The 12140-nt window shown below is 39.6% G+C and overlaps 1 protein-coding gene across 4 annotated transcripts in view; it reads right to left on the reverse strand.

The window, feature by feature from the left end:
- The window catches only part of LOC148646959 (NLR family CARD domain-containing protein 3-like), a 239015-nt gene that overhangs the window by 209789 nt on the left and 17086 nt on the right, over window positions 1-12140 (reverse strand). For all 4 annotated transcript variants that reach the window (XM_088608948.1, XM_088608949.1, XM_088608951.1 and 1 more), the window contains exons 2-5: window positions 9671-9719; window positions 5279-5533; window positions 4172-4222; window positions 1630-3382 (exon numbers count right to left, since the gene is read on the reverse strand). In XM_088608948.1, the coding sequence (XP_088465074.1) occupies window positions 1630-3382; window positions 4172-4222; window positions 5279-5533; window positions 9671-9683 (2072 nt within the window). In that variant the 5' untranslated portion in view covers window positions 9684-9719. The remainder of the gene's footprint in view (window positions 1-1629; window positions 3383-4171; window positions 4223-5278; window positions 5534-9670; window positions 9720-12140) is intronic.

The raw sequence follows: 12140 nt of genomic DNA on the forward strand, positions 1-12140 counted from the left end.
CCCTAGTGCGTGTATGCTCCTTTGTAAGCTTGTTCTCTCCCTTACTTCCTGACTCTCGCTAGATTCTGACCATGTTTCTGACCACGAAGGGCAGGATGGGAAGAGTAGCCAAAGGGGGAATTGAGGGCTACTGGCCAGCACGGGATGACCATCTGGTGCAGTTGCTCATTGTTGTGGGTTTGTCTTGTGTATCAGTCCTAGTCTCTGCCTAAGCTGCTCCTTCCTCCTCCTGCTACTGCAGAGTATCAGACATGGGCTCTTTCTCACTTTATACCTCAGCTGCTCCTCTCTTCTACCGCGTCTCCTCCTCTACAATTGTTTACTGTCTGTGCCTCCTCCTTTCTGACTCTTCTTTCAGTGCCTCCTCCTCTTCTTCTGTCTTCTGTCTGTGTCCTTCTCTGATACTGTTACATGCCTGTCTTTTCCTCTCCTTTTATCTACTATCGATGCCTTCTTTCTTCTTTCGTATTGTTTACTGTGTTTCCTCTTCTTCTATTGTCTCCTGACAATATCTTCTCCTCTCCTTATGTCTTCCATCAGTGTCTGCTCCTCTCCTATTGTCTCTTGTCTGTGTCTTCTCCTCTCCTATGGCTCCTGTATTTGTCTCCTTCCAATCTTCTGCTTTTAGTGTCTTCTTCTCTTCTACTGTTGCCTGTCTGCTTTTCCTCCTCCCCTACTGCCTCCTAAATAGAGATGATTAAATCTTCCAGTAGATGACCAGCCAATGAGCAACATCCAGAGCTGGGAAAGACTGGGTTTTACATTTTGATTAGATTTTAAATTTACTGCACAACGGATTTTTGGTGCTCTGCTCTCTCAATCCGACTGGCATTCTGACAGCTTTACCAACCTCATGATCCATTGTCTGATTCTCAGAACTTGAAATGTTCTCCAAGATACCAGGCTGACAGTGGCCCCATTTATAAACATTTCTCTACACAAAGAAAATCTTGGGACTTGAAGATGACTATTACTTTCCTAATCACTGTTATATTTTCATCAGTACACCTAATTATCCCCAAGTACAACAAAATGCAAACCAAGATTGACTTGATTGGACCTAAGTCCAAATTTGGAGCTTTTCAAATTCATACACTAACTGTGAAGCAGTTGCTGAATGAATAATGTCACATTATAGATCTCAAGAGATAACTTTTGATAATGTTTAGTTCACAAAAGTGAATCATAATTTAAAGGTTTTAGAGTATCTTAATGTTGAATAATGTATGAAACTGATTAACATAACAAGGCCGACCATAACTCCGGGGGGCAGAAAGTAATAGTCACCGTTTAACCCTCAAGTGAACTGTCAACCATTTTGTATTATATTGATCGTTTCGTATATACTATATAAGCGTATATAAACGTATATAAATGTTTGTTTAATAAGCATACAATTTAATATGAAACAAATGTGTACATCTTATATTTCAAATATGTGTGCTTCTTATTCTGTCCAATGGCTTTCTCATAGTAATAAAGCAGTCGTGCAATTTACTGTTACAATTTAAAATTGACCCGGTAAATTTAAACACCATATTATTATGCTCTACATTTGTCTCCCATGTCTTTGCAAATATTTTAGTCCATTTCTTCAAAGTGAGAGCTATGAATTAAAATCATACTTACCTAAGGGTGTTTGTTATCTTTGCCATAGGCATGAATATCCGTACACACTCCTCTGATGTAGCATATTTACTCATGTCAAAGTCATCGACCTCTTTCTCAGACAGCAGTGAAAAATAGGCGAGTGCTGAACACTGGGAAGGTGAGAGACTTTGTCCTGAATGTTTTACTTTATCCAGAGTCACACTGAACTCATCTATTAAAGACTTCTCCTTCAGTTCACTCAGACAGTGGAAAAGGTTGATGCATCTTTCAAGAGAGGAAGTTTCTCTGATGAGTTTCTTGATGAATATTGCTGTTTCCTGTATGTCACTGGAGTGATCTTGTGTGTGTGACAGGAATCCCTTCAAAAGCTCCTGGTTGTTCTTCATTTCCATTCCCAGAAGGAATCGGACAAAAAGATCAAGGTGGCCATTTCTGCTCTGGATGGCTCTTTCCAGTGCATTTTTATTCAGAGTGAGCTTAGATTTTCTTTTTAAAGTGGAAGTCTTATCATTTTTCTTTAGTGGGTTAAAATTGTGGTTGTGATAGGATCCAAAAACATACAGAGCTGCAAAATACTCCTGGACAGTCAGGTGTAAAAAACTGTACACCCTTTCCTGAAAAAAGACTGAATCTTGTTTGAATATTTCCTTGAACACCCCTGAGTAAAGTGAACAGTTGTTAAGATCAATGTTGCATTTTTTCAGATCTTTGTCATTGAACACAATTATGTTTTTCTCCAGACTTTCAAACGCCAGCTTTCCCAGCTTCAGAATTGCTTCGTGATGTGACTTGAGGACATTTTCTTTCTCTTCCTTTGCTGTTAGTAAGAAAAGCAAGAAGTTTGTATAGAAATCTGTCACAGTTCTGGGACTCTCCCCACTGTTCTCTTCCAATGTGTGCTCCAGAAGAGTAACTACAATCCAGCAGAAAACAGGGACAAAGCACATCATGTAAAGACTCCCCGGCATCTTTATATGTGAAATAATTCTGTCTGCTAGAGCTCTGTTCTTACACTTCTTTCTGATGTACTCTTCCTTCTGCTGGTCTTCAAACCCCAGGACCTCTGTCACCCTGCAGATGTGCTCCAGAGGGATCAGACCTGCTGCAACCGGTCTGGAAGTGATCCAGATGAAGGCATCATCAGAAAAGTTCCTCTTGATGAGGTTTGTTAACAACATGTCCACTGAAGTTTGCTTTTTCACATCAGACCATCTCTGGTTTGTTTTAAAGTTAAAAGGATGTTTGCTTTCATCCAGACCATCAAAGATGAACAGGACTTTGTGGCCATCTAAAACATTATCAGAGGATTTTAGTTCTGGGCAGATATACAGAACTAGCTCCTGTAAACTAATTTCTGATTCGATCAAGTTTAATTCACAGAATGGAAGAAAAAATATAAAATCAAAGTCCTGGTTGTCTTTTCCAGTAGCCCAGTCGAGAATGAATTTCTGCACAGAGAATGTTTTCCCGATGCCAGCAACTCCCTTCATCAGTACTGTCCTGATGGGTCTGGTCTGTCCTGGCAGTGGTTTGAAAATATCGCTGCACTTGACGGAGTGGATCTCTGATTTTGTGCTTTTGGAGACAGTCTCTACCTGCATGACCTCATGTCCATGATTCACCTCAACACAGCTGCCCTCAGTTATCCACACGTGTGTAAAGATGTCATCGAGGAGGGTCTGCTCTCCTGGCTTAGCAATTACCTCAGACACAACTTCAAACTTCCCCTTTAGAGCTTTCTTGTGTTTGTCTTTCAGTGTCTGCAGCCACCCTAAAACAGACAGAACACGATAGTAAAGGGACAGTCAGAGAAGGCAGGAGAAATACTGACAGTGTAATATGTCTGTAGAATTAGTGTCCAAGAAGGACACACAACACACCTGTTGTAAGCAGGTTGATTGATATAAATAAGTAAAACAAACACAAAACAGCCATAAGATAAAAAATATTGTATTTAAAGTGAAAAGAAAGAAATACTCAAAAGCAAACAAAAGCCTTAGCTCCTCTTAGAGCTACTTACTAGACCTCTTCCCAGGTCCCTCACTATCAACAGCTAAGCTGCTTACCGGCTCTAAAATAAAAGCCTCCACACAGTTCACACTAATTTATAAAGGCCTCTGCCCCTTGGGTTTTCCATAGTTTTCCAAAGTCCATAGTTTGGTTTGCTGTGTTTTTTGCTAAACAGAATTTGTTATTCCCTTCTCTGTATCTGTTTGCTTGCTGGTTTAAGTCATGTAGAGTCTTGCAGTTAGAGAATGAGTGAGACTGGCTTTCTTTCTGATTTCTTTCTGTACATTCTTTAAATGTTATATTGAACAGAAACCCATTATCTGACTTAGTAAAGCCAGTGACCAGCCCTGGGCTCTATCTTACACCAGTTTCCAGCATTTTACTGAGCTGAGATTCTCATCAGTGACCTGTCCATTCTGAAGGTGTTCAGAGCCCATTCCCAGGTGATCACAGGAGCTCTACTCTGTGTGGTTTAGTGAAATAACACTGGATTAAACAGCACTTGGAAGAAAGAAAAATTCACACTGAATATTTTAAATATTGGACCAACCTGTACCATGTGTTTGAGAACCTGGAGCCTGTTGGCTTTCTGGTGAAGGAGCTGTAACAATACAAAGAGAGTTTTCACTCCCTGTTCTGTTAAAGTAATAGTGACTGGTAGTTCATTCTTGACTATGACTGCTTTTGATCAAACCCATCCATATTCATGTTATCTAGAGCTCACCTACTCTTACATCACACTATGTGTTTCTCTTAATTGAATAGGTCTAATCATTGTGATATGTGAGTATATAAATTATATAGTTTTGCCACCTTGTACAAGGTCTATGTATAATGATAGCAAGTTGTTTTAAAATACAAGTAAATAAAAAGTAAATATTAACACAAGAATAGTTGTTAGTCATTGTAGTATATTCAGTAAAATGCACAATTAATCACTATGTACACTACATACTATATACAAGTAACATATACATAATTATATGTTTTAAGTATAATAAGATCTAAATAAGTAAAACAAACACAAACAGCTATAAGGTAAAAAATATTGTATTTAAAGTGAAAAGAAAGAAATACTCAAAAGCAAACAAAAGCCTAAGCTCCTCTTAGAGCTATTTACTAGACCTCTTCCCAAGTCCCTCACTATCAACAGCTAAGCTGCTTACCGGCTCTAAAATAAAAGCCTCCACACAGTTCACACTAATTTATAAAGGCCTCTGCCCCTTGGGCTTTTATAAGTCCATAGTTTGGTTTGCTGTGTTTTTTGCTAAACAGAATTTGTTATTCCCTTCTCTTTATCCGTTTTCTTGCTGGTTTAAGTCATGTAGAGTCTTGCAGTTAGAGAATGAGTGAGACTCATTGTCTATAGTTGTTCCACCTTGTATAAGGTCTATGCATAATGACAATAAGTTCTTTTAAAATACAAGTAAATATCAACACAAGAATAGTTGTTAGTGATTGTAGTATATTCAGTAAAATCCACAGGTAATCACTATATACACTACATACTATATACAAGTAAGCAAGGAAGTGAAGTTTGTCATTTTTGCTATGTGCTAATGAATGTTTATATGATGACAGATGACATTGTGAGAAGCAAGGATAGAATTAAAAAACAAGAGAAAAGAGTGAGTATGAATGAGAATGGTGCTCTTACCCAAGTCTTTGACAAGAGGTCTGTAGTTCTTTTGCAGAATTGTGTAGAACTTGTTTTTCACTGTTGTTCCCCCAGAATCCAGGACTTTATACAGCTCTCTCATTTTGTCCTGAGGGGTTGTAGCAGCATGGACCCTGCTGTAGCTCTCCTGATGGATCATCTTTTCTGAGAGCAGTTGATCCGCTATGGGGTCAACTGGGTTCACCCTCTGAATGAGAGTGACCCTGTGATTATCCACAAACTCAACACCTTGGGCTGAACAGCAGGGAGAAAGAGTAAGAGACAGAGACAGGAAAGTGAACATGGGTGAGGAGAAGTGTAGAGTTAAAGAAGAATGTGAAAGCAGAAAAAATGTTTGTTGTTCTTTGGATAGTGCAACATGATCCTTTAACAGTCGCACATACAGTCATGTGAAAAAAAGTACACCCTCTTTCAATTCTATGGTTTCATATATCAGGACATAAAAAATTATCTGGTCCTCTAAAATTAGGTAAATCTAACAGGTAACAAACAACACATAACAGATTCCACTATGTCATTTTTTATTTAACAAAAAATAAGCCAACATGCAGAAGCCATGTGCGAAAACTAAGTAGCTTGTAGAACCACCTTTAGCTGCAATAACTTGAAGTAATTGTTTTCAGTATGAGTTTATCAGTCTCTCACATAATTTTGGAGGAATTTTGTCACACTCTTCTTTACAACATTGCTTCCTTTCATTGATGTTTGAGGGCATTCGTTTATGCACAGCTCTCTTAAGGTCCTGCTACAGCATCTCAATGGGGTTGAGGTCTGGACTTTGACTTGGCTATTCCAATACCTTGATTATTAACCATTAACCACTAACACCTGTAGCACTGAAAGCGCTATGAGCACCATCCCCCAGGCCAGGCTGACCATCACGGCTGACCAGGTGAAGAAGGAGCTGAAGAGGCTGCACCAGGGTAAGGCCACAGGACCAGATAACATCTGTCCCAGAGTTCTGAGGGCCTGTACTGATCAGATGAGCGGAGTGCTCCAGCGACTGTTCAACCTGAGCCTGCGCTTGGAGAGAGTCCCGGTGCTCTGGAAGATATCATGCCTGGTCCCGGTACCAAAGAAAGGGCGCCCCTCTGTCCTCAACGACTACAGATCAGTTGCACTGACTTCTCACGTCATGAAGACACTAGAGTGGCTGGTCTTATCCCACCTGAGACCCCTGGTCAGCTCATCACTGAACACCCTACAGTTCGCCTACCAGCCCAGTGTTGGTGTGGAGGATGTGATCATCTACATGCTGCAAAGGGCAGCATGTAGACCTGGACCTGGACAGGGTTAGCAACACTGTAAGGATCATGTTTTTCAACTTCTCCAGTGCCTTCAATACCATCCAGCCCTTACTTCTAAGGAGGAAACTGAAGGAGATGCAAGTCGATGCTTCCATGACCTCGTGGATCACTGACTACCTGACAGGCAGACCACAGTCTGTGAGACTTCAGAACTGTGTGTCTGAACAGGTAGTGAGTAACACAGGGGCACCTCAAGGGACAGTTCTTTCTCCATTCCTCTTCACCCTCTATACTTCGGACTTTAAGTACAACTCAAAGTCATGCCACCTGCAGAAGTTCTCAGATGAATCTGCAATTGTGGAATGTATCAATGGTGAGCAGGAGGAGGAGTACAGAGGACTGGTCAGCAGCTTTGTGGAGTGCTGTGGGGTGAACCACTTGGAACTGAATGTAACAAAGACAAAGGAACTGGTGGTAGATTTCAGGAGGAAAAAGGTCAAACCTACTCTTGTCTACATCCACGAGAGTGGCGTGGAGATGGTGGACTTGCTGGTTTAAGTACCTGGGAGTGCACATCGACGATAGACTGGAATGGTCCAAGAACATTGAGGCCATCTATAAGAAGGGACAGAGGAGGCTCAAGTCCTTCAATGTATGTAGTAAGATGCTACATATGTTCTATCAGTCGGTGGTAGCGAGCGCCATTTTCTATGCAGTGGTATGCTGGGGCACTGGGATTAGAGCAGTGGATTCTAAAAGGCTGAACAAGCTCATCAGGAGAGCAAGCTCTGTCATTGGGTCTGACCTGGACCCCTTGGAGGTAGTGGCTGAGAGGAGAATGGTGTCCAAACTAGAGGCCATCATAGACAATGTCTCCCATCCCCTCTGTGACATGCTTGTGGAAATGAAGAGCATGTTCAGCAATGGACTGATTCATCCACGGTGCGACAGGGAGCGCTACAGGAGGTCATTCTTGCCTTCTGCCATAAGACTGTACAATGCATCCACCTTGCGTCTGGGCAGAGGCAACATTGACAGTGACCTGTTTCTGGACTGAAAGCATCTACACATCTACTGCTACATCTGTTCTCTTTCTTTTCTTTTCTCGTTTACAACTCGTTTACAACTTTTCTCGTATTACAATATATGCCAGGGACCCGTGCAATACATTTATATTTATATCTATATCTATATTTACATCTATATTTATATTCATATGTGTGATACGATTTTTCCGCATGCTGTTCTGTTTTAGTTTGTTCTTTGTGTGTCCGGACTGTGAGTAACTCTTTTAGTGCACCCCTCACTGTACTGATTGTATTGTATGTATTGTACTATTATTATTATTGTATCATTCGTTACACTGTGGCTGTGTTGTCTGTGTAAAGCTGCTGTTGCACTGCAATTTCCCTCACGGGATCAATAAAGTATCTATCTATCATTTTCTTTTTCAGCCATTCAGTTGTAGATTTGCTGGTGTGCTTGGGATCATTGTTCCGTTGCATGGCTCAATTTCGGCCAAGCTTTAGCTGTCGGACAGATGTCTCACAATTGTCTCTAGATTAATTTGGCATAAGGAGGTGCTCATGGTCGACTCGATGACTGCATAGTGCCAAGGTCCTGTTCTGCAAAACAAGCCCAAATCATCACCCCTCCACCACCGTACTTGACGGTTCGTATGAGGTGCTGGTGGTGAGACGCTTTGTTTGGTTTTCGCCAAACATGGCGCTGTGCATAATGACCAAACATCCTCACTTTGGTCTCGTCTGTCCAAAGTACATTGTTCCAGAAATCTTGTGGTTTGTTCAGATGCAACTTTGCAAATCTAAGCAATGGTGCAATGTTCTTTTTGGAGAGAAGGAGCTTCCTCCTGGCTAAACTTCCACGAAAGCCATACTTTTTCAGTCTTTTTCTGATCGTACTGTCATGAACTTTAACATTTAACATGTTAACCAAGGGCTGTAGATCCCTAGATGTAACTCTTGGGTTCCTTGTGATTTCTCTGAGCATTATACAGTCTGACCTTGGGGTGAATTTGCTGGGACACCCACTCCTGGGAAGATTGGCAACTGTCTAGAATGTTCTCCATTTGTAAATAATCCTTCTCACTGTAGAATGATGAATTTCAAATTGTTTGGAAATGGCCTTAAAACCATTCCTAGGGTGTACTTTCTTTTTCACATTACTGTACAAACATCTCTGAAAGAGGACATGGTAAATTATTTCACAAGCCATTGAAAAAGAAAGAAAAAAACTGCATTTCATTTGCAGCTGCCTGACCATTATAGCATCCTTGTAACCATCGTGTCCCAACTAGCTCAGTTGGTAGACCATGAGACTCATAATCTCAGGGTAGTGGGCTTGTGTCTCAAGTCGGGCGCAAGGTTCTTTGCTTCATGGAGCAAATATACAAATAATAAATGTGAAGCTGGTGTAAAAACTCCATGCCAGCAGCCCACACACCATTTATACATACGGCTTACTCTTCTGTCCATCTTAGTCCACAGCTCCATTCTCAGCCTGCATCCCTTCACTCTCCGCTGCTTTGAATTAGAGCTGCCTCCTCCACAGCTGGGCACAATATGGACATCTGTCTAGCTGCACCTTAAGACACTAGTCCACTCTTGCAATTAACATTTGCCTTCAATCTGTTCTCTTTCTTGCCCCTCACTAGCATGCCCGGAGTGGCATTTCTCAGTGAGATAGTGTGGTCCCTCACACATATGTCTAAGCATGTGTGGCTCTTTATACTGTCCTGGTATAATATTTCCCATTCATTACCATACAATGAATGTCCTGACTGACCTGCGTTTTTATTTTGTTTTATTGTTAACACCCTGAAACCAGGCACCTGTATATATTCTGCCATAGAAAGCTGGAAAAATGAACCAAGTCCCCTTCTGTAATACAGCCCTAACTGTGTTAATATTCTCGGGATATTCACTGTACTGGAACTTTACTGACTAGTCAGTGCTGAAGAGAACTAAACTGGCATTAATGCAGAGGGTGGGTAAATACTGTACATTGGAGAATATCCATTAGTTAAATGTCAACAGACTTAACGATGCAGTCTCCTGCTTTACAGAAATGGTCAATGGAGATTAATATAAGTTCAATACTGTACCTGCTTCTGACATCTTTCATGGGTCAATTCTATAGGTCCCAGTTTGAGCCTGAAATCCAAAACAAAAGAAGTGAAAAAATAAACCTTAATTTGCCTCTTTCATCTTTTGATTTGTGTATGTTTCACATGAAGCTCTCCTTATTTTGCCATGACCCTCTAGAACATTCATAATAAGACATTCTCCTTCATGCCCTGAAACTCCTTCTCTCTTTTGAAACTCCATGTGATTTCCTTCATGATCTAGAACTCTGTCTTCCCTCCTCCAAAACTAAATGCCATGTGCCCTGCTCCTTGCTACAAAAAGTTCAAAAAGTAATGTAATAAAATCTATCCGTCAAGTTCACTGGATAGAACACATCTCTTTGCATGAAAAAGTATATGCTGAGCAGATTTTTCTAAATGTATTTGAATGTTTGTAAAAACACAAGGGTAGTGCCTATGACTGACATCATATATTTGACACCATTTCTAAATTGCATCAAATACAGTGACACTCAAACTCTTGTTTAAAGGGGAATGTTATAAACAAATGGAAAAACATTAACACGTTATTTACAAATGAGAGCAGGCAATTCAGGCCATTGAACTAAGTATGTTATCTAGCCATTTCATCAAGGAAACCAGGATATCACTTCAACCGCATGACTTGGCAGCTTGTTCCACACCCCTACAATCCTTTATGTAAAGAAGTGCCTGCAGTTAACAGTTTTAAATAAACTTCCATGTAGTTGCCACTTGTTCCTTCTCATTCGTGTTTCACTGTCCATTCTGAAGAAATCCACTGGGTTGACTGTTACTGTCATTGAGAATTCTGACCACATGTATCAGGTTTCTTCACAGTCATCTCTGCTCCAATTCTCTAAATAAAGGGATCCAATATATGACTTCAATTCAATAGGACTTCAATTCACTATAGTTATAATATAAAAAACTACATAAATTCATCATCTATAAAGCACAATGTTTGTTTGTTCTTTATGCACGCTCTTATTTTTCACCCTACAGACCTGAAATTTTGCACACAAGTACATCTTACCCTAGGTTAGGTTTTTAACATAAAACCTTTCACCTTCAAGGCCAATAAAGGCTGAAAAGGCCATTTAATTGAAAACCCGGCACGTTCCGTATCAAACTGAGGGGAATCCCCAGGATTTAAAATGCAAGTGCAGCAGTGGACGTGTGACATTCCAAACATGCTGAGCATGTGGTAAATTTATGTTTTATTCGATTTTCGATTATTGTTAGGCTGGGCAAATGATTTTTTTTTATTTGTAAAAAAGAAATAAAAAATATGATATAATGATGTGTTCCTGCTTAACTTAGACATTGCACAACTTTAAAAGCTATAAAAATAGGTTTCGATAGTTAATAACCACTTTTTATGCGAATGATTTTTCTTCCTCATGATCAGCTTAGAATCTTTGTGTACGCTGTAAGGTTTTTACTTCTTAATTTCGAATAGAAAAAATCATATTCTGTTCTCTTCCTGGTATGTAGAACAGATCAGCAGGTCTTTTTTTCCCAATTAGAGGCTCTGAAAATAGTGTACTGCCCACTCCTCTCCGTCATGGGCGGGCCGGCACCGACAGAGCTCAGTATTACACAATACTGTTTACAGTGTGGAGTGTGAATGGCACCAACTGCGTCTGCATTCTAGCTTAGTGTTTAAACTTAAACAACATAAATCATTTTCTTTTACTTCTAAGTCCCTTAATTATCATAAAGCACAGGTTTCTCATCCCTTAGACCACTTTTTGATACCATCGTTGGACAAAGCAGGAACTTTTACTTTCTAATGACAATGCATGTGGAAAGATTACAGATTTTAATCGTCTTTAATTTTGTTTTACATTTTAGAAAAGTTTCATCTATACAAACACCAGAAAACTATTCTCAATTGTATTTCTGAATGTTATGTTACACTTAGTTCATTGTTTTAAATACATCTAATTAAGAAAGTTAGGTGTTAGGATAAACTATTACTAATTAATAATATTAAATTTAGCACTGTCATAAATTGTTGCACTTTTTCCCGCATCTTGTAAAAATATGTTTTCTTCGTTCAAATATACATTAAATCTGATTAAAACTTAACCGAAAATAAGTTAAATACAAAATTAAAGAAAAAATAGGGTAAAATATAATTCAAAATATTTTGCTAACAATTTTAACTGTTTATAAAAATAAAATGTATTAACTAAGGAATAGGATGGCACCGTTGTTAGCATGCTTTTTGTATGTTTGTTTTCATAAATACAACAATAGTACTAGATGTCTCAGTGGCTTTCAAAATTAAATTATGCATGTACATCGGTGAACTAGAAAGATAACTAAGCTATCCATCCATTTCTAATGGTGGCCAAGTGGTTAGCATTGCTATCTTGCAGCACTGGGCCCTAGGTTCAATTCCTGCTCTCCTGTGTGTGTGGAGTTTGCATGTTCTCTCTGGGTTCTGTGGGTTTCCATATGT

This window comes from Lepisosteus platostomus, chromosome 16 (genome assembly GCF_059453375.1).
Source record: "Lepisosteus platostomus isolate fLepPlt1 chromosome 16, fLepPlt1.hap1, whole genome shotgun sequence".
Lineage (NCBI taxonomy): Eukaryota > Metazoa > Chordata > Actinopteri > Semionotiformes > Lepisosteidae > Lepisosteus > Lepisosteus platostomus.